Source organism: Suricata suricatta, chromosome 4 (assembly GCF_006229205.1).
Source record: "Suricata suricatta isolate VVHF042 chromosome 4, meerkat_22Aug2017_6uvM2_HiC, whole genome shotgun sequence".
Lineage (NCBI taxonomy): Eukaryota > Metazoa > Chordata > Mammalia > Carnivora > Herpestidae > Suricata > Suricata suricatta.
In genome coordinates, this window is record NC_043703.1 from 82835905 (window position 1) to 82858245 (window position 22341).

Sequence of the window (22341 nt, forward strand, 5' to 3'; positions counted from 1 at the left end):
AATCAAAGCAAGCCTATCCACCCCTCGTGTCATCAGATTTCCATAATGTATGAGTCAAATTTAGAAGGTGCCTAATTTGAAAATACCAGATGCTCAGGTTGCAGAAAAAGGATACTTAAACTAAACCCTCCCTGAGCATAAGCAATATAATTTTTAGTATCCTTCTAAAATCTGTTTTGGCTGTATTAATCATGTAGAAACTCCAAGTTTAGGAAGGGTAAACAAATAAAATTTCCTGTGGGGGTGGTATAGGAAGTCAACTGTGTTTTTGATACCTAAAACATACAATAATAAACTAACAGTAATTATCTTAGATACTAGTTAAATAACAGAAAGGTAACAGACTTCAAATGTGTATTTGTTAAAAAAAAAAAAAAATCACAGAAAAATCAATTTCCTAACTAGCAATCTTTGCAATTTCTTGGCTACTGGCATATACAAAATGAAATAAAACAAACATATGATTCATTTATCACAGTTACTGCTATTCATCTCCTGTCCCAAGGACACACTGTCGTCCTAGAGCCCTGCTCTCACCGTTAATATGCTATAGCTGGACAGTCTTAAAAGAGCACGCACGCAGAGATCAGGTCAGCACCGTTTTAAAGGTGTGATTTCCTAACACCTCATTGTGAGAAGGATCACTATTTTAACTCCATTTTTAAAGATAAAAACACTCTATCAAAAATTTTAAATATTCACCACAGGAGTACAGAGATGTCAACGACATAAGAATCCTGTGGTACTAAGTCCCCAGGACTCTGGCTTATTGGGAATCTGGGATCTTCACATAACGAAGCTACATGTTTCTAGGGCTGCCATTCTCGCGCTTTATGAACACAGAAGATTACTTACGTCATTTAAAATAAACCAGAAAATTTATAAATAAGCCAGCCTTCTTTCAAAAGGCAAATGAATCTCATTTATGCATAAGTTATCAGGATTAGAATTACTTGATTTTCTTTCAAATTTTAACCCTTTTTTCACTTCAGCAGAATAGTTTAAATGCATGAGATCTACTTATTCCTTAATTTCATACTTTTTTGGGTACAAATTTCATATTTGGCCATGTAATTCCTTCAATTTATAGAAATACTTTGAAAATCACCCATTGTTTACTGTAAAGCTAGTCCTGAAACACGAGGTTTCCATAAGGGACTCAATTCCCAGAGCCATTTCTAGAGATGCACAATTGTATCTTCAAACGCGGGGTGAGGGAGCTTCCGTAAAAGTTCAGGAAACGCCTAACACATCTGACAACTGGGTGCAACATCAGTACTGCCTTTCCCAAGCACGGGCCTCATGGGCTGTTAAGGTGTTCTGGGTAGAAAGGGTTCCGTGGCCTGATGTTTGAGCACTAGCGGGTTATTACAACAGGTTTCTCTATCATGCTGTCCGTAGCTCCTCGGCAGAGCTCCCCAGTAAGCAACATGCCGCACGGCCAAACTCACTCAGCTTCAGAACCTCCTGCATGAAGGATACTTCATAACTTGTGTTTCTCAGCAACCACTTTGAGAAAGGCTGCTGTAGACACGCCTGGACTTAATGAATCATATTTTACAAAGGGTTTCCCACTTCAGAGTCAAATAATCCCCTCCTGTAATGAATTTAAATAGTTTTCAACTCACTTTTAGTGAACAGATTTAAAAATTTTCAAAAACATGTATGTACTGACGAGTAACAGGGAATTAGCATTTTCCTATAATTAAAGGCCCTGCCCCAAACTCTGTCATGACTGCTAGGCTGCAGGTGTCTTGCTCATGGGTCCAGCCTTCTTTGCCACCAGCACGGTTGGCCTGGCCAGGCCCCGGCTGCGGTGGACAAGGGGTACGTGGCCCCGGCCGGCTGGCTGACGCAAAGGCAGACTGCCCTTCCGGCCTGTCCCTTAACTATGCACACACAGTCTTCTCCCTCATCCAGCCCTCGGCTACTCCCAGCTCAGTCGGTCCCCGTACAGCGTTTTTTTTTCTGCACAAATACATGTATCTGCTTTAAAACCTCTTCCCTTTCCTTTACACTTGGGCTCTACTGTTTCAGGAAACTTCTCTCATTCTCCCTCTGCTTCCTCCTGCTGCTGCTAAAACCCTAAACTGAAACTCTAAATCATGTCAGAACAGTATACAAGTGCTACTCGTCACACGGCTATTAAGGAAATGGAAAGCTATCCATTTTGGGTGAGATAAGAAGATGAGCCAGTGCCAAGCAAGCCTGGAGCCCCCTGTCCAGTACGCAGTCATCCCTGGAGAAACTCCCGGAGTGTCTGAGTTCTTTCTTAACACTGTTTACTGCCTTGGACACGACTTGTTTGTAGTGTTCTATACATTTCATATTACATATGTACACCATACTCACCATTGAGTGAATATGGGTGAAAGAAATGGGTTTTTATTGACTTTCCCAGGAACCTGAGGACATATATTGTCTCCATAGGAAAAAGGAAGTTCCCACGAAAGGGATAACAACCGTTAGAGTGTAAAACACATTTACGAGGTCTGAGAACGCCACAGATCAGCACGTTTCCTCCACTTTGTGCTTTCCTATCCTACTTCACTTCTGGGAACAATAAATTGCTTTCTTCTCATCCTCATCTTCCCTCAAAATCGTCCCTGCTCCTCCACAAAGCCCGATGGACTACTGAAAGGCCAGTGGAGACAGCGCTCAGTAAAGCACTACACGTTCTCCCTCACCGTAAGCCACACCAGGGCTCTCGTGTTCGCTGCTGGAAGGTATGTATGAGCTTCCTATACAGTGACCAAATTCTGAAACGAGGAACTGGCATTATTACAGAAGATAAAAAACGGTTAACTGATGTCAGAAAGGCCTCCTGGCAGAACTGCACACATGACCTAGATCTGTGGGGTTTTTTTGAGTTTTGTTTTTGCTTTGACTGCCACGACTCACGTGACTACAGCTGGCCAAGGATAAAAACCGAGTTTGGCTCAGGATCTGTTACCTAGTCCTGCGTTAAGAAATTACAACAAAGAGACGCGGTAACAACAATACACTTCCGAGGATTGGTTTAATGCCTGCCACGGTCTGTGGGGGCCAAGTCCCTGCTACGTGGGACAGCAGTCCGGGGGTGGCTCTCCCACGGAACAGAACAGCATCCACGCCCCTCCAAGAGAAGGCAGCACAAAAGGGAGCGTCTGGGATGATCTGGAAAACGAGGCAGGGGCTGCAGCTGTGAATTAATAAAACCGGCCCTACGAGATGCTAAAGCGACCGACACGTATTTAGGAAAGCATTTATCCTTTTTTTCACAAATGAGTTTACCTTAAAACTCCATTAAAAAAATTGGCAAAAACAGGTTTATTAATTGTCTAAATTAAAATGCTTGAGTTAAGCCGGAAGATCTGTGATTCATCGGTGTGGGCTAGGTAAGCCCCACCCTGCTTGGGGAGTCAAAACACCTGATGAAATAAACCGGACCTAAATTACTGAACTTAACGGAAACAGAAAAGCCCAAAGACTGCTCTGTGTGACAGATGCTGAATTACTCAAAATGAAAAAAACGTCTATTAATCAGATGCACTCTGAAGGTTTAGTCAGAGTATGGTAGTATTTCATCGGCTGGGAAACCTACCAGTTTCTGGAGCAGCACCTTTCTAAAACACACATACCAGCCAAAATAAAAGTTGGGCCTCTTTTACAATGTGTAATTTCTTCATTATGATGGAACGCAACAGAACATCTTGCCCTTGGGCTGCTCAGTCTCAGCCCAAACAAATGCAAACGGCCTGTCAGCTGACAGCTGTTTGATCAGGCTCTTCCACAAGACCTGCATGCTTTACTTTCTTCCGTGAAACTTGGGATGAAAGGCAGAAGGCAGGAAGAGAATTAATGTAGCATACAGTCTAAAGGCAATGCTACAACCGTGATTAAGTAGAAAAGTTAAAAGGCACAGATTTTCCACAGCTTCGCTGCGTGCAACCCATCCGTGTAACAAGTTGACAGGCCTAGCGCGTCAGCTCCATCATCCCCTCCGACAGCTAAAACGCAGCACTGCATCCCTTTTCAGAGAAAATTTGCGTCTGCACCATGAAGCGTTGTACATTATTTCTTAGCACTGCAGGGGGCTCAAGTCCATATGGAACCTTCACAAATATTACCACAGATCAAACCGGCGGCGTTGGGAGGCAGATTTGACATACCTATTTAAATGAGCAGCAGGGGTCCCCGGGCAGCCCCGGGCGGCGCGGAGAAGCTCGGCGCGGCGCCAGCGCAGCTCCATTACTCAGCAAAGACACACTCTACATTTATCATTCATTTCATTTCTGCCAGGGCAAGAAGCTCATTTGCCCAAGGTCAACAAAAAGCGAAAAGAAGGTTTTCTTTTTTTTTTCCTCCCCAAGAAATAAATGTACCTGACAAGTGGGGATTTTGTCCTTTGGGTCTGTGGTGCACAAATAAACACCAGAGTACTCTAAAAAGGCAGAGTGAATGTGTGCCTGGGATTCAAGTAACCTGAAATCTGGCTGGGGTGGGGGGGGGGTGGTTGGCGGGAGGGGGAAGCTCAGTGAATGTTTTTATAACTTTTAAAAATCATATAATGAAGAAAATAAAACCTGACATCGTGTTCTTATGGTGAAACAGGTTCTGTTGTTGAAAACTGCATGTTAGCATCCAGTCTTTATTCCTGGTACCCTAGGGAATTCTTAAATTTGCCACCAAACACTTAGAGATCTGAAACAAAACAGAAGCGGGCCCCAGTACACTCAAATGCAGCTGCGAGTCCAGGTGCAATAAAATCATTTCTTAGGTCTCTTGAAATCACAAATTCTAGAGTCCTACCCTGCATTCACCTCTGAAAACAAAAAGATTATATATGAATAAGCAAAAAGCACAGACAACAATTTGACTCTTTCCTGCGGTAAGTGCCTTTCCGCCCCTGACAGCACATACTCGTCCCCTCTCCTGCTTTGCGTCTCACCTTCGATGCACACGCGTGCATGATTACGGAGTTGAGCACCTATCTCCTAAAACGATCTCAATTTGTGAGTAACAAACCACCCTGACATAAATTCTATGATGTTTACCATCAGCAAAAATGAATTAGTAAAATATAAAGCCTTTCATTATACTGCCCTACCTCTAGACATCTTAGTTTTAGTTCAATATGAAACATACAAGGTTAAGTTCCAAAGCTGACTAATCTCTGGTATAATTAATTAGTCACTTACCTTACAGTTCCTATTATTAACCATAAATGTAATATACTTACATGCATTAATGAATAATACGACTGTTTGCCAGTATAAAAGAGGAAATGAAATGGACGGCCATCTTCTCCCCACTGGACCGCTAATAAAAGCCAGATGAAGAAAATAAACAAAAATAAAAATATACACGGAGAAAGACAGCCCAAATAGCTGTACTGAACTGAAGTTAAGACATGCCTGTAATTCTGATTAACTTTTAAGATAACAAAACAGCATTAATATATAGTATTTTAATATTTAGGTCAGCATGTTTAACATGTAAAGATTCAGGATATTCACAATTTTCGTATTCACAACATAAAACAATGTTTATATCTGATAAAATATTCCTATATATTTCACCATGAGAATTTCTATAACATGTTTTAAATAAACACACATAAAATAGGCAAAATCATCTTGTTAGAACAAAAAGATTTAAGTTTGGCTGCAAATACAATATGCTCCCATAGTCCTTAAAAGGAAAATCAATAACGTCAATGATGTTTTACAATCAGGAAACTAGGAAAAAGCACAATATAACAAAGAAAAAACTAAATGGATTTTTCCATGCCACATTGTTTGTTCCAACTCTGTGGTGACATACCTCCGAGAGTTTACCCATCTAAAACAGAAGGGGCCCCTCAAGGTGTTATGTGTAATTCCTTTTGAAATACAGATGGTCATTCACATTTGATAAACACCAAATAAACTGAGGAATGGAGTCACTGCACTAAAAAAACTAAACCTAACTCCCAGTCCTCTGCCCTTTCTGCTGAGTTGTTTCTTGGTTAACCATTTGTGGGAACACCAGTATGTTAAAGGTACACTCCTCTGTCCATTACAAAAGTTAAAACCTCTCTTCTCCCAATCTGTCATTCACCTTTTAATTTGGTTTACAGTGTCTTTCATAATCAATAAGTTATATGTGTATATATGTATATATACACATACTACAGAATCTGTCACTTCCTCTCTGGCACCATTTCTTGACTGTTTTTCACTAAAACCTCTACTAAGAAGTCTTCTGAAGCATCTCTCCCCCTCAAATGCCTCCTTCTCCATGAAATTTTAATACCACAAATACACTGCGTATCTGTGGATATATACGGTGGCCCTTTGGAGGGTCATAAACACTGTAACAGCTCAGACTTTTCTCACCTTCTATGCACCCTTTTATGCCTCCTCAGGGACAACATCACTCCTCCAGCGAGCATGCTTTAAGACTTTGGGCTTTCTAAAAACTATTTTCCTGTATTTCCTTCTGGAATTTTTATCTTTTTAATGTGCAGAAATTTCATCTCTATGAAATCCAAGTTATCACTTCATCCAGCAAAGAGAGTCATTAACCCATTAATTTTCTGATACTATGCTTTCTGTTGAAATACCACCTATAAAGTAAGTAGGATATTTTATCTTTACTATTTTAAGTGAATATACATAAAACAAAGATAAAAATTTCTAATAAATTATGAAGAAAAGTCTTGATAGGGATTTTAGCTTGAAAAAAAAAAAACCAAATTCTTATTTGCCAATGGCTGTGGATGAATTAAATACTTCTCCCACATCATTTTCAGAGACTTCATGAAATCCTGCATATCTTCCAAGATTTAGAACATTACTCTGCAACCCCTTTTCCCTGTACTGTTAAAGCAATCAGTCAGAATGTGCCCAAGAAAGGCAAATATCAGACTCTACTGTAAAACTTGGAGGGGTTTCTGAGTTGGGTCTCATATCACGTGTGTGAGTGCTAGAGTATGTAGGGGTGCGTGTACATATACTTGATTTCATGATATTTCATCCCATCTAAAGATGTCCCTTTAAGATTTTAAGATGCCTTGTCATGTATCTTCTACAAAGAAAGGAAAGAAAGCTGATCATCATAGTTTATATATTAATTGTAAAATGAATCCTGCTGTCAAAGATCTTAAAATTGAAACCCTGTCTTACAATTCACAAGGTAAGGCACCAACAAACGTGCTACGCCGAATCCTCTAATCTGGTCCACTGGTCCGTCTGTCAGAAGACCGCACTACGACCACCACTGGATTAAAAGAAGCTTTTCGCTCCATGTTGATGGCTGGTAGGGTAAGTTTCCTTCATTATTCTTACTTCGTTTTAAACATTTCTCGCTGCCTCTTGCACATTTACTCTTTCAAACAAAGTTTCTAAGTTTCTCCCAAAAGCCCTACCAGGACTTTGATGAAATTTATATAACATTTATTAATAATTTGAAAAGAAGCAACTTTACAATCTCTTTCCTTACAGGACATGAAGTCTTTTCCAGCTATTCAGATTTTCACTTACAATCTTGAAGTTTCATAATTTTCTACATACATCTCTTGCATATTTTTGTGTCCGTATTTTTTTGCTGTTCTTGACACTGCCCCCTCATTTAACTATGTTTTCTATAAAATTAACTTTAATTACACAATATACTCTTCTTTCACTACTTTTTATATGGACTTTTTGTTTTAGAGCATTTCACAGCAAAAAAGGAAGGTAGAGATTTCCTGGATACTTTCTTTGCCCCCACCTATGCACAGCCCCCTCCATCATAAACATCCCCCACTAGTGTGGTATCCCTGTTACCAGTGAAGAAACTACTCTGTCTGGCACGTCGTTATCACCTGAAGGCTGTACTTGACATTAGCTCACTCGTGGCAGTGCACACTCAGTGGGGTTTGGATCCACCAGTGTAATTTCATACAGAGTAGTTTCAATGCACTAAAAATCCTGTGTTCCACCTACTCCCCTTAGTCCCTGGCAACCACTGACCTTTTCAAGGTCTCCACAGCTTAGCCTTTTCCAGAATGCCCTATACTTAGAATCATGCAGTAGGCAGCCTTTTCAGATCGGCTTCTATCACTCAGTAATTTGCATTTATGTCTCCTCCATGTCTTCTCATGACTTGTCAGCACCTTTCTTTCTAGTGCTTATATTCCATTGTCTGTGCGTACCACAGTTTAATACTCCATTCACATACCGAAGTATGTGCTTACTTCCAGGTGACTTGGTTACTTGGTTACTTCCAAGTTTTGGCAATTACAAATAAAGGTGCTTTAAACGGCCACATGCAGGTTTTTGTGTGGACTTTGTGTGGACTTGAGTTTCTAGCTCTTCTGGATAAATACCAAAGACTACAACTGCTGGATCACAGGGTAAGAGTAGGCTTCATTCTGTAAGAAATTGCCAAACTATCCGTCAAGGTGGCTATCCCATTTCTGCATTTCCACCAGCGAACAAGGAGATCCCGTTGGTCCTTGGCATAATTCGGTCATGTCAGTGTTCTGGAGTTTGGCCATTCTAATAGGTGGGTAGTGGGATTTTATTGTTGCTTTAATTTGGACTTCCCTGATGTGAAACATCTCCTTATATGCTTATTTGCCACATGCATATCTTCTGTGGTGAAGTATCTACAAAGAACTTTGGCTCATTTAAATTGGGTCATCAAGAGTAAGAAATTACTGTTGCATTTCAGAGTTTTCTGTGTATTTTAGGTAACTGTCCTTTTCTACAACATTTCTGTCGTGTTTCATTCTCTTGGCAGTGTTTTTCTCACAGCAGAAAATGTTAATTTTAATGAAATCCAGCTTATCCTTTGGTGTTATATATAAAAAGTAATGGCCAAACCCATGGCCTTCTGGGTTTTTAATTACTGATTCAGTTTCTTTTAGTGTTTTAGGCCGATTCAAATTATCTACCTCTGGTGTAAGTTTTGGCAGACTGTATTTTTCAAGGAATTGGTCCATTCCACGTTGGTTGCCAAACCTGTAGGTATGGAGTTGTTCACAGTATTCCTTGACTATCCTTTGAGTGTCCCTGTTATCCTCGCTCCTTTGTTTTAGTTAGCCTGACTAGAGGTTCATCGATTTTACTGATAAAATAAAACATATATAAAATCTGTTATCAAAGAGCCACCTTTGTTGATTTTCTCCACTGATCTCTTGTGTTCAACTTCATTGACTTCTGCTGTAATTTTTACCATTTCTTTTTTAATTTACTTTGGATTTAATCTGCTCTTTGTCTAGTTTCCTAAGATGGAAACTTTAGGTAAATGATTTTAGATCTTCTTCTCTAACATATGCATTCCATGCTATAAATTTCCTCCTGAACACTTTTTTTGCTTACTCCCCTTATACAGATTAAATATTTCAATTCTCTTGCCAGAGGCAAGGTTAAAGTTTATTGCTCTGGACTCTTTCAGTACATTTACATATATATACCTACTGAAATACAGAGGCCTGTCTGCATGTATTTTAAAATACACAATATTTAATCTGTATTTACACTACATACTTACAGGGAATGTAGACAAACATTCCCCCAAATTCACGTTGGAGCCTGGTCCTCAATGTGCCAGTATTCCGGTGTGGGGGCTTTGGGAGGTGATCAGGTTGTAAGGGCAAGGCCCTCACAAACAAAATGGGTGCCCTCACGGAAAGAACCCCTGAGACCCCTGGTCCTTGCACCGAGTGGGGACACAGGGAAAGACAGTTGTCTGTGAACCAGAAGGCAGGCTCTCACTAGTGTGAAATTTCGGATTTCCCAGCTTCTAGAAGTGGGAGAAATGAATCTCTGTGGTTTGTATGCCACCTGGTGTATGGTAAGCTGGACGGACTGAGACAACACTACAGCCTTTTCACTTGCTTTTCTTACCCAACAGTGTCTCCTCTGTACTAACGAGAACTACCTCTCCTGATCACCAGCACATCACTCCACAGGAGGGTTCTCTGACAGTTTAGCTAGCTACCTTAAACTGGTAAACATTTAGACCGTTTCTAGTTTTTTGTTGACACATGATACTTAGTTTCCAATCTATTAAGGGATAATGATTTCTGGTCATTGTTTTAGAGAGCTCTGCTCTAATAGTTCCCTATGTTTACTGGTTACTTGAATTTTCATTTATGACTTGCCTGTTTTTCTGTTAAGCTGTTTTTAAGAGTATTTACTCTAGATATCAGACTCTGTCTTGTTTCAAATTTTCTCCAGTTTGTTGTTGTTGTTGTTTTTTTAAGTTTATTTATTTTGAGGGAGTGGGGAGGAACAGAAAGGGAGAGAGAGAATCCCAAGCAGGTTCCATGCAGTCACCACAGAACCCAATGTGGGGCTCCATCTCAAACTGTGAGGTCATGACCTGAGCCCAAATCCAGAGTCTGACATTTAACTGAGCCACCCAGGCACCCTAGTTGCTTTTTAAATCTATAGTGTTTTCTTCTAAAAAGAAGTTCTGAATCTTAAAATAATTTATTGATCTCTGTCCTTTGCTTTTCTTGTGACTTACTGACATAATCTTATCCATTATTAGATATTTATATGTTTATCCTTCAACTAGCCACTTTATTTAATTCTACTCTAGAATCTAAATCTCTTAATTCCAAAGTGATAATGAACTTTTAAGTCTTGACCCAGTTCTGTCATCTTCTGGATATAATTTTTTTTTAAATTCCACTGAATGCATTAAGAAACAGGACACTTCTGTCCACAGAAATGCAGACACCTATTTCCATCTACTTTGAAGAAATCTACTAGAAAATGAACTCTTCTCAATCAAGAGATGACAAGGGAAACTTCAGAAAAGGAGTTATGGGCAGCATTTAATAATTTAATTATAGACAGTTAGAACAAAGATGGGTAAGAAGTGTACAGAATAAAAAATTTAAAAAAATAGAATACACACAGACACATATTTTTGTATGTGTATGCACAGACATGTATTTATTTGTAAAGTTAGAAATCAGTGTTTTTAAAACAGCTCCTGTCCAATGAAATACATACAGGCAGAGAAAAAAAATCACAATTGATTTGTTACCAATGAGACCATCATGTTACTTAGATCATCATTACACTCCATTCCACACTGGTTTGTGTGGTTCTGACCACCTTGTTGTCACCAACCGGCAGGATGCTTATTATCATCTCTGCACACGTAACATGTCATCCGTCACCTACACTGCGGCATGTTTTTGTCAGAGTATCATTTTAAAAAATTAGAACAATTGATAATTTCAATGTTTCTAATATTCAGATCTCTAAATAATGATATTCTACTGTAAATCTAATATAGTTTCCAGTTTGTGGTTTTGTATTTCCTAAGTGGGCAATCCTAACTTCTATGAATAATGATGGACTTATTCCTAATTTCAGTGCCTTTTTTAATCATACTGGTTAAACCTTTCTAAACAACACTGAATACCAGAAGCAGGTGGAGACACACTTATTTCTGAACTTAAGGTAAAGGAATCCAATGATATGTTTTTAAATTTAATGTGTTTGTTTCTCAAACTAAAAAAAGCTTCGTTTTAGTTCTAGTTTAAGACTTTTATCAAAAAAATAAATGCTGGAGGTGCCTGGGGGGCTCAGTCAGTTAAGCGCCCCACTCTCGGTTTCAGTTCAGGTCATGATCTCGCGGTGTTTGTTTCATCTATGCAAATTTTTCCCGGACTCAAATAGTCCATTAGTAAATTCCTAATATTAAGCCATCCTTATACTCCTAGGGGTAAAAAGGTCCTTTGGTATATTTTTTTCATATAATGCTTTGTTTGGTTTGCTATCATTTTATTTAGTGAGAATAGACTACAGGTATTTATGCAATTCATGTCCAGATCTAAGAATTCTGTGAGCCTTTAAAGTGAATCTGCAAGCTTTCATTCTTTTTTTCTGCTCCATAACAGCTTAAAAAGCTCATGCTTTTCCAAGGTATGACAGACCTCACGGACAGAGCCTCCGGGCTCTGTTCCTCCCTGACTACCTCTGCCTTCTCTAGCTTTAGTCTAACCAATATTCTCCTGATTAGGGCAATTTTGAGAAGGACGTTTTTCCTTAAACTACCTGTGTGAGAGTCAGTGGAGTGCGGCAATGTTCTGGAGTGACAACTCCTGGGGCCCAGGTACATCCCGCCTCACACATCCTGTGTCCCTGGGAGAGCAGTCTCGGTGCTTTAATTCCTTCATCTGGAAAATGAGGAACACGGTAGTATCTACTTAAGACTGTTGTGAAGAGTAGGAGTATATATATACAAAGCACCAAGAACTGTGCCTGACCTGCCCTAAGTTTCAATAAATATTGTTATTGTTATTACTTAGGATATTCTTCAAAGTTGAATAAAGCTACCCAAAACAATCTTATACTTTAATAATTATACCCTCTGAATATTAAACATTTTAACACTGTCCTTTTATGTTTTCCTTTTTCCTTGGCCAGATTTGCCAGAAGTTGATCAATTTCATGGCTTCTTCGAAGAACTAGTTGGTTTTATTTATCTTACCTCTTTTTTGAAATTTCTTCATTCAATTTAGTTATTTTCCTACATTCTTGAACTGAGAACTGAGTTCATTTACTTCTAGTCCTTCTTAATGTCTACTACATACATGTTTGCCTCTGTATAACCTGTCCATATTTCGTTGGGTTTGTTATGAACAGTTCTCATTGTTCTACATTTCTAAATAATCCTCAATCTCAATTTTGATTTCCTCCTTAATCCAACGGTTTTATGGTTCTATAGATTTTAAGTCAGAAAATCGATATAATTTGTACTTCTTGGAATTTGTTAGATTTCTATGACCTATATAATTCTATTAATATTCCATTAGCACCCGTATATAAAAGTGTATTCTTTGTACTTGTATGTGTAGCTATAAAATCATGCTGTGTTATTCACATTCTTTAGAGCCTTAGTTAACAGCTTTTGCTATGAACATTTCAATGCTAAATGCTTAGTACAAAAAGGTTCATGGTCGTCAAAACCACTTAATGGATATTAGATTCTATCAATATAAATTAACATTCTTGTCTCATCGAGCCATTCCCCGACCTCCCTGAATTCCATTTCATCTAGTGTTAGGTGCTATTCCTTGAGCCTGTCATCAATCTGTTTTTTTTTTTTTTTAATAACTTTGGTGGTTTTTTTTTTCTGATATTTTTATCACTTGCCTTTAACAGGAGAGCAGGATTTTATGTTAACTCAATCTGGAACTTCTATTTTTTAATAAAGGAGGAGGTGGCACTTTCCAAGCATCACAGTCTATTCAAATCTAAATTTCATTTGTATTTTTAAACATAAAAGATCAATTTGCCTACGTTTACAAAGTACAGCAAAACGAGGAGGTAGGAGGCAAAAGAAATTTTGCTAATTCTAAAGGCGTCCTGTTTAAATATAGTTAACCGCAGTGTAATAAAATCCTACCACTACTGACACAGTTCCAAAATAGCAAGCATGTTGCAGGGATGTGTAGAAGTTTCAGTGTTACATTCCAGCTGATGTAATAACAAACTTCTGATACGGAGAAGCTGGTAGGATTTGAAAGAAACAGCCTCAGAGGGGTGGATGCATAAGAGGTGCAATGAGTAGAGATACACAACAAAGGGAAGAAGACACGTAAGTGTGGAGCCTGTGAGGCTGAAAAAGAGACAAGCCACTAAAGTAAGAAAACAAATCAGTTCTCACCTTTACAGACAAGCCACTAGGTTTAGGTGTCTGTGCCTTGTATATGCAGGTTTATTTCTATACAAGTGAGCTGCGTCTTGAAAACTGACATGTACTTGTAACAAAGCCTTCATTTATTATCTCAAGAGCTATTAACTGAAATTATGTTACAGTTTATAACTGACCATGTCAAAGAAATGAGAAAATATAAAAAGACAAAATGTATTTATAAAAAGACTTCTAATATTTCTAACAGGATTCAAAATACAGGTTATCATTCCACAGAGAGAAGGGAAGCAGCAGAAGGAAAGAGCGGCTGGCTCTGCACACCGGCTCGGCTCTAGCCGGAGTGTCACGGCAACGCAAATACACGCTTTATAGAAGTATCTGCTCTCCTACCAATCTCTATTTAATCAGCCCTAATTAGATACTGAGTAATGAATGCTGCCTGCACACTGAGCATCTGTGGCTACCGGGCTCTTCTCTACCAGCACATATTTGCTGCTGAGTTACGTGCTTACTAAGTGTCCGTTGTGCTCACTCCCAAACCCGTTTACGACAGTTGTATTTCTTTCTGTAATTACGTGAGTTAAGTATTATGTAAATGGATGGAGTATGAGTAGAAACAGAAAAGATAGTTTCTGCATCTAATAAAACGAAGTTGAATGCTTTAGAAAAACTGAAAGGCAAGTTACTAAAAAACAAGGTTTGTTCATCTTCAGGGTGGTAAGAGAAAGTCTGTAGACGTGTAGAAATATCTTGCACTCAGATTTCTTGGAAAGTTTAAGTACGTTGCTCCGCTGTAAGGAAACCAAAACTAAAACACTTTGATGATACGTCAATGAGAGCAAGATTATGCCAGAGAAACAGAGAAACAGATACCTACTCAAAGAAAAATACCCTCTAGGGTTATAGCAAAAGATTGATGGATGAATGTAAATTTATACTGAGTGTTTCTAAGAAGTGATTTCTAGCTTTCATACTTTTTAAATCAACTGACAACTATCACCAGTCCACACTGGGAACAGGCTTTTAATGTAAATTAGACAACAGTAAACACACGGTGTCCTGGCAACCTTAAAGCCTGGCATAGGTCTTCTTTGAGATTTAACTGTACACATTTAAAAAATAAAAAGAAAAGCTTAAAAGAAGCCAGAGAAAATAGAGGGCCAGGCAAGAATGATGGCTAACTCCTCATCAGAAACAATCCAAGACAAAAGACAATGGAATCATATCACTAATGTAAGGAAAGACCAAAACAGAGAGGAGGACCTATATTAAGTGAAAATATGCTTCCAAAATGAACAAAAATTTTTAGTTTTCAAGTAAAGAAAAGCTGAATTAGTCTCCAGCAGATCTGTACCAAACTCTTCCTCAAGAAAGCATATTAGAATGCAAACAGATTAGTATGACATTAGTATAGGCATGAACTCTAACCTAACTGTAATACAACTTAAGAAACCAGTTTGTAAACTGCAGTCATTGATTAGCTATAAAACATCACCGACCGACTCCACAATGGCCATGACACAGGAGCGCCTCACCATCACGTATGAGCAGCTGCAGACACGCAAGGGAGCAAGGCAGTAAAGGAAGAACTGCTCATTTGTTCTTGAGCGAACTTACCTCTTTGTTTTGGAAAAATCTGTTCAGGATGCTGTAAAATAAATTAAATTAAAGTGCATTAGATAATTACTGTAACATAGAAACCTAAGTCTAATTTAAAAAAAATATTAAGGTAACTACCTTCATTATGGGCCTGGCTTGCTTCTCAAACAAACCGCTTGGAAAAAGGTAAGCAATAGCTCTCTGAAAATACACACAAAGATGAATCAACAATTATTATACACATACGTTAATGTTATGACTGATCATTACTGAGTGCTTACGACATGCCAGACAGCAAACTACGAGTTTCGTATACATTATCTCATCTCCTAATCTTTTAAAAGGGGTAACACAAGTACCACATACATATCCCCCCAAAGAAAAATAATTTGTAACTATTAAACTGGTTATTAACGATTTTCAAGTGTCGGTCTCAACCATGGAGGTAATGTCTCAAACCTCTTTCTTCGAAGCGAATGAGGAGCACCCCCCGCGTTCCAGACCAGCCCTGCAAACCCCCGTCGGCAGTGCACACGCCAAACACCAAATACGGAAAAGAGCAGGCTCAACGTCTCATCTGCCGAGACAGCCCCGACGTTCTCAGGTGCTCTTTGAACTCTTCCTAGAAGTTATGATTGGTTTCCAGGCTACATTTTTTCCAGCCAAGTTCTCCACAATGTCTGTTCCCCGACGTGGATGCCTCTGGCGTTCTGTTCTGAGTGTGACAGCCGTCGTGGGCAGCCTTCCCCTTCCCCTGTGCCGCAGGTCACTGGACGCCCTGGCTCCTCCACAACCTATGCCCGCAATATCCCAGGTGCCTGTGCCCGATCCCCCCATGTTTCCAGATGCCCCTCGCCTAGTGCGCCTCCACCTTGAGAACAACGGCATAAGCCGTTCATTCCAGCGTCTTCCCCGACACCACTCCTCACAGGGAAAAGCAAACCACGTGCATTGTCATTTCTGTTGAAGGGTGTCGGATGGGAAGGCGGTGGCCTTGGATCTTATCAGCAGTGTTATCTGAACTCTAAATGAACTGCAGCCCATGTGGGCACAGTGCTGCCCCTTTAGAGAGGCTGTTCTCAGGACAGGCCTCCCTGCCCACCCACACAGTCCATGTGCCAGACCAGATTCCGGTCCTGAAAGGAGGGGCCTGTAATTTGGGGCTTGTGCATTCAGTGATATTAGGCAGCCCATCTGTGACTCTAGGTCAAGCTTCATTCTCCCATTCAGCCTTCTGGCAACAAAATTGACACTGAAGACACCCTTAGATCAAACATCAGAGTGCTAATTTTGTGAACTTTTTCTTTATAAAACCAGGGACTACTCTGCCTTCCTTCTCTGAAGGAGAAGAGGTAGACTTTTTAATAAGTGACATGAGAGAACGGACTGCCATTTAGAAAAAGATAAAAGTGGATGCAAACCCAACAGCATATACAAGAATAAACTTCAAATGAGTCAGATGGCTAAACACAGATAATCAAGTCAACCAAGTACAGAAGAAAAACGTGGTGAATTTCGTTATAAGCTACAACCCCACAGGCAAAACCAACATACTCACGGCTTATTCACTGATTTGTAGCAACAAAATATGAGACACCCAACACCCCCGAAAAGGTTGGTTGTATAAATGATGGCACACCCTTCCCATCAAGCACTTGAGCCATAAAAAAAACACAGGTGAAAGCAAGATGAGGAAGAAATGTACTTAGAGTGGGACCTCTGGTGTAAGAAAGAGAAGTAAGAAAATATAGGAATGGGAGGAAATGGACACAGGCTTCTTCCACACGGAAAGGTAAAGTGGACACTAAGAAAAACTGTCATCTATGAAGAGGGGTGGGCAGCACAGGGTGAGGGGCCTGGGCATGAGGAGGCTCCCTGAGTAAGCCTTTATTCAGCTCCACTGTGAAGCGTGAATATGTTGTACACGTTAAAGACTAAAATTCTCAAAAGAAACTCTAAAACTTAATACAGACACAGACAAATAAACCTAACTTCTGATGACAAAAAACAAACTGCAAAGAAATCCCCAACTTTATCTGAAAGGCTTACTGTCAGTGATATTAATATTAAAATTCTAAAATATTCTGTGTATATTATAGCATAAAGTAAACACATATATTAATTTTATGGTGACCAAAATTTTATTGTAGAGGAGATACAAATATAAAAGAAATCTAAGTTTGAATTAGACAAATCAATACACACTTATGATCTTTAAAAAATATTATTTCCTATATTATTCCTGTAGTATTTAAAAGATATTCCTTTTCAGTTGTGTCCCCTGAAAGAGCACAGATGCAATGAAACTCTGGGAGCAATGGGTGCCTCCTAGCATCCAAATCTTGGTTTCTAAATAGTTTCCTAGTATAAGGAACAGAGTATGGTAGAGAAATGGTCAGGCCTAAGGCGTGGAAAGTTTAAAATAAGCCCGAGACATTTTCCTGTACCAGAAAACAAGGAAGTGCTCAAAATTGACAGAAGCCAGCTTCAAGGAGCCCCCACTGGCCACACCTGGGACAATGTGAACATCAAAAAGAACAATGACAATGCCTCATAACACACTTAATATGTACATGTTGAAGAGTGTGCATTTATGCGCACGTGTACACACACACACACACACACACACACACACACACACACACACACGTGCGCGCGCTTGCCACCTGGCTCTCTTTCTCTTTCTCTTTATCCAGGGTTCTGAAGTAGGGGGCAAGGAGAAAAGGAAAGCCTCATTATGAAACAATACCAGTTAATGAAAGTAGAAGAAATGGCAGAGGTAGAAAAATCATTGTTTTATAACTTTCAAGGTAATCCCCAATTTCAGGCAAAGATCACCAGTGGATGCTAAAATCACCAGATGAAAGGTTACTGGGGAATGGAATATTCAAACGGATCCAAAGTAGCCCCCTGCAGATTACCTGCCAGTTACAAGGGGGTGGGGGAAGCTCCTTTTACAATAAGGAGGTCTAGTGGTTACTACTTTACCAGACCAAGGGATAAGATGTCTGGTCAATAGTGCAACAAACTCACTATGTACCTCCTGGTGTGAGGGAACAAGAAATACACAGTATCGTCAAGTACTAGGCTTTATACACCCTAAATTTAATCACAACGAAGCAAGTAGAAAATCAGAATGTGGGACAGTTGTAGAAGACAAATGGTCTGGAGTCTACAAAACTAGCTGGCTATAAAGGCATTCGGGGAAAATTGAGAAAATTTAAGTATAGACTATATAATACATAACATTATAGAATTATTTAACTGTATTAGATATAATAGTGGTATTGTGGAAAAAATGGTATAAAGGGGGTATAAAGGTAGTATAAAGGGGTACGTGCTGATCTGTGTAGGGGTTAAGTGTTGTGACATCTGCATTTTCAATGGCTCACTCAAAAAAAGCTTTATAAATACAGAGAAGGAAAGGAAATGTGGCAAAACGTTAAGTGGCAAATCTATGTGAAAGGTATACATATATTTATATGTGTGTATGTTTCTATTCATTGAATATTCAAATTTCCTGGAAATTTGAAAATTTTCCAATTAAAAAACTGAGGAAAATGTTTAAAATGTAAAAACCAGTCAGTCAGGTCTTTCCAAGCCTAACCTGTCTCAGCAGGGCTGCCATGAGGCTCCAGCACCTGGGGGCTGGCTGGACCGCAGGCCTGTCCCCACAGTCGGACACTGCAGCCCCAAGGCCGGTCAGACATCTTGGCCAGGGGCCACTGCCTCCGGGCCCTGGTGAGAACGTCAGCACGGAGGGCCAACGGGCAGCTCTTCAGCTGGGGGTGAGCGCGCCACAATCACAGGGGGAACCCAACCCACTTTCACACTAGGTTCAAGCTGTTACTGGCATCACTGCCAAATACAAAAATTATCATTAACTTAGGTGACTGCCAAAAAAAGTCCAAGAAGAATGAAAATGTAAAGAATTCTGTCCCACAACTCATGAAAACTAAGACTCAGATAAGTCATGAGGAAGTTAATTGGCAGAACTTGAAAATAAAGTGTTGACTGCAAAGGGTGTCTAAATGTCAGTTTTAAAGAATAAAAACAAGCTAAAAAAGAATTTGCTAGAAATACCCTGCAATTTCGTGAAAGGATTAGGAAAAGGGGCATTGGCTTAAAAAGAATCTCAGCTAAAAGCAAATTAACATGTATTTACTATTTCGTAATTTCTCACTATATTAGGTGATAGCATAGTGAGAGATGATCAAATGCTACATGATGGGATGAAGCGGGTGAGTGGCGCAGACATTGTGACGGAATACTAGGCCACACTGACCTTCTGGCACGTCAGAAAGAGGACCCTGTGCTACTGGCCTGGGACTCGCCACAGATCACTGTAACCACAGAAAGCACAGCCACACACAGCAGGGGACACTGTACTCAGGGGATAAATCAAGAACCAATGGACCATAGAGTCCTCGAGTGAATCAACTAGAAAACAGAACGTCTTAGAGACACCTGGGGAAACATACAGATTAATGTATAAATGTTCTCACACTCTGCTACAGACTATACTCGTTAGTTTTGGTAAATGTGATAATGGTATGGTGGTCGTACAGGAAAGCATCCCAACTTTTTGGAGATAGACACTCATGTGTGAAGGGGTAAAGTGTATCATAACATTTGTAATTAACTTTAAGAGACAATAGTTCAGCCACAAAATGTATACAAGTGAACCAAATATGGCAAAATGTCAGGTTGTTTAAACTAGCTGATGGTCATCGGGCATGCACTGTACAATGATTTCTCCTCTTCCTTATGACTGAAATATTCACAAGAAAAATACACAAATTAATGTTTATTGCTATTAGCCCAGAATGTTTCACTTTTTCAATTCTGGTTCCCACCCCCATGTTTAATATACATACATAAATACACAGATGTGTGTGTGCAGATACATAAACACATGCGAGTGATGAATCTTTTATTCTCTTATAATTGAACTGAAATGGTTTTAGTAAACGCAGTTTCAGTCAGATACAAGCAACTATTTTCTACACTTCTAAATTTCTATTTATTCTTTCAGTGTAAATTTAACTGTTTTTAAAACCAATGAATGTTTCAAGTATTTTTTGAATTGTTTTAATGAAAGACAATGTAAAATGAAACCACAGAATGATATTACTTATACTTATACTTCCAAAGTGTTCTCTTTCTTTCAAATAATACAAGGCAAAAAACTCAAACTCCTACTTGGGGGGAAATGAAGAAGCAACACAGTCCAAAGAAGTTTCTCCAACAGTGGAAATATTCTATAATCTGTGGTGGCTGATGTGACAACCAGGCCCATGCAGATACAATGCACCTGATATGTGGCTAGTGTGACTGAGAAACTAAACTTTAATGTTACTTAATATTAACTAACTTGATAGCCATTCCTAGTTTTCTGCTCTGTGAGGTGAGGGCATTTTAATACTCTGGATCTGCGATTTGATTCCTTGGGGGCTTGAATGGGGACTCAGTACCAGAGAAACCTGTACAAAGCCGAATTTTCCTGACATCTCTCTTGACGCCACTGAGGGGCTCTGCTACTAACCAGAATGACTTTAACTTACTGTGTCCTTGAACTTGGATTCTACATCCGTTTCAGCCTAAATGTGAATGCTGGGGGCGGGAGGCAGAAACTGCTGATATACAGTAAGCAGCAGGAAAATGTAGGCGTGTGTGTATATATACACTAACACTCATATGGGATGAAAATGAAAGTAATATCACAGGACTCCACCGGTACCCAATTAGTCCTCTTGTAATGTTTATTAATTCAGGGGCCCTTATTATTATTAGCACAGCTCCCTCCGGCCCACCCCCACCCCCGCCCCTATTGTTCCTTTCCCCAGTTAATCTTAACTTGCTACTGGAAATAAAGAGATGTAAATACCAAGTTGCAACCAATACTGAAAACTCCTGCTTGTTTTGCACGTCTTTTCTCCTAGAAACAAAGCAAAAGGAAGAAAAAAAAAACAACCAAAATGACACGGATCCACTTCTTTCTTGTGGCCTAAGAATGCCCACCTGAATGAACAATGTCATCCTCCAGAGCCTGGAAGGGCAGAGCCTCATCTGCAACATGCCCTCCAGGGAACACTCTGCCAGACTCTGCAGGGCATTCAGACCAGGTCCCCAGTAACAGTCTCCACCACCACCTTAAAGGCAGGAATGGTGAGGGGAGCAAGGCACCCATCAGCTTTCTCTACCGCTGCTGGTAGTGACATGGCTCCCGGACACTCTGCACGTTTCCCAAGTATGAGACCGTGTGTGTGCTGCAGTCTGCTGTTCCAGCACCAACCTCCCCAGCACAGTCTCATGGAAGTCACTGCCATCTCTTGTTCCTAGAAGCCCTGCCATCATCTTTGGGGGTAGCGGCCCCTGCAATGGGAGCACAACAGCTTTACTGCTTCCTGCCTTTCACACTGTCTCCTTACCCAAGGATAAGATTTCACCTTCCTTGACCAGGATTACTTGGTTGTAATCAAGGCCAGGCTGGGAGACGTTAGTTCAGTGGCAAGCACATCCCACACCCCTAAGGGAGCCTATTAGGGCCTGGGGACTTGACATTTATTTTAGTAGAAAGGAATCTGTGCAAGCCCTTCCAAGTACAGCATTTACCTCCCCCTCTCTCTCCATACACCACTTATCTGCCCCTTTGGCTTCCTCAATCAGTTTCTCTCAACAGCCACAGCTGGAGAGACTTCCCAGCTCTCCCTGCAAATGGCCTACAACTTCATCCTCACTCCTTACAAGTGACAGCCTCTGCCCCACACCTGAAAAATGTTTTGTGGAAGATAAAGTCTTCCATGGGCTGATTTCGAGTCCTCGGGGCTTCCTAACATACGCAATACCTAAAATACCAGTCCTAACTCAACATAAAGCTAAGGACGGTATTTCAAATAAGATAATTATAACAAAGAAGTAACAAGAATGGTTAGTGGCAGAGGGTTTTTTTCATATAAAATTTTAAATTAAGGTGAAGACTTGGTTGGGAAAGGTTCAGAAATACCAAAAATGAAAATGAGAAAGGCAAAGAAAGTACTTCAGATTTTTCTTTTTGCGGTTTTCCTGATGTTACTCAGAAACATCTATTAGCATGACAGAAAATGGAGA

General features: G+C 39.9%; 1 protein-coding gene across 5 annotated transcripts in view; it reads right to left on the reverse strand.

The window, feature by feature from the left end:
* MRPS9 (mitochondrial ribosomal protein S9) overlaps nt 1–22341 on the reverse strand; it is a 60433-nt gene that overhangs the window by 13581 nt on the left and 24511 nt on the right. For all 5 annotated transcript variants that reach the window (XM_029937096.1, XM_029937093.1, XM_029937095.1 and 2 more), the window contains exons 3-5: nt 15370–15432; nt 15250–15280; nt 5222–5301 (exon numbers count right to left, since the gene is read on the reverse strand). In XM_029937096.1, coding sequence (XP_029792956.1) covers nt 5222–5301; nt 15250–15280; nt 15370–15432 — 174 coding nt within the window. The remainder of the gene's footprint in view (nt 1–5221; nt 5302–15249; nt 15281–15369; nt 15433–22341) is intronic.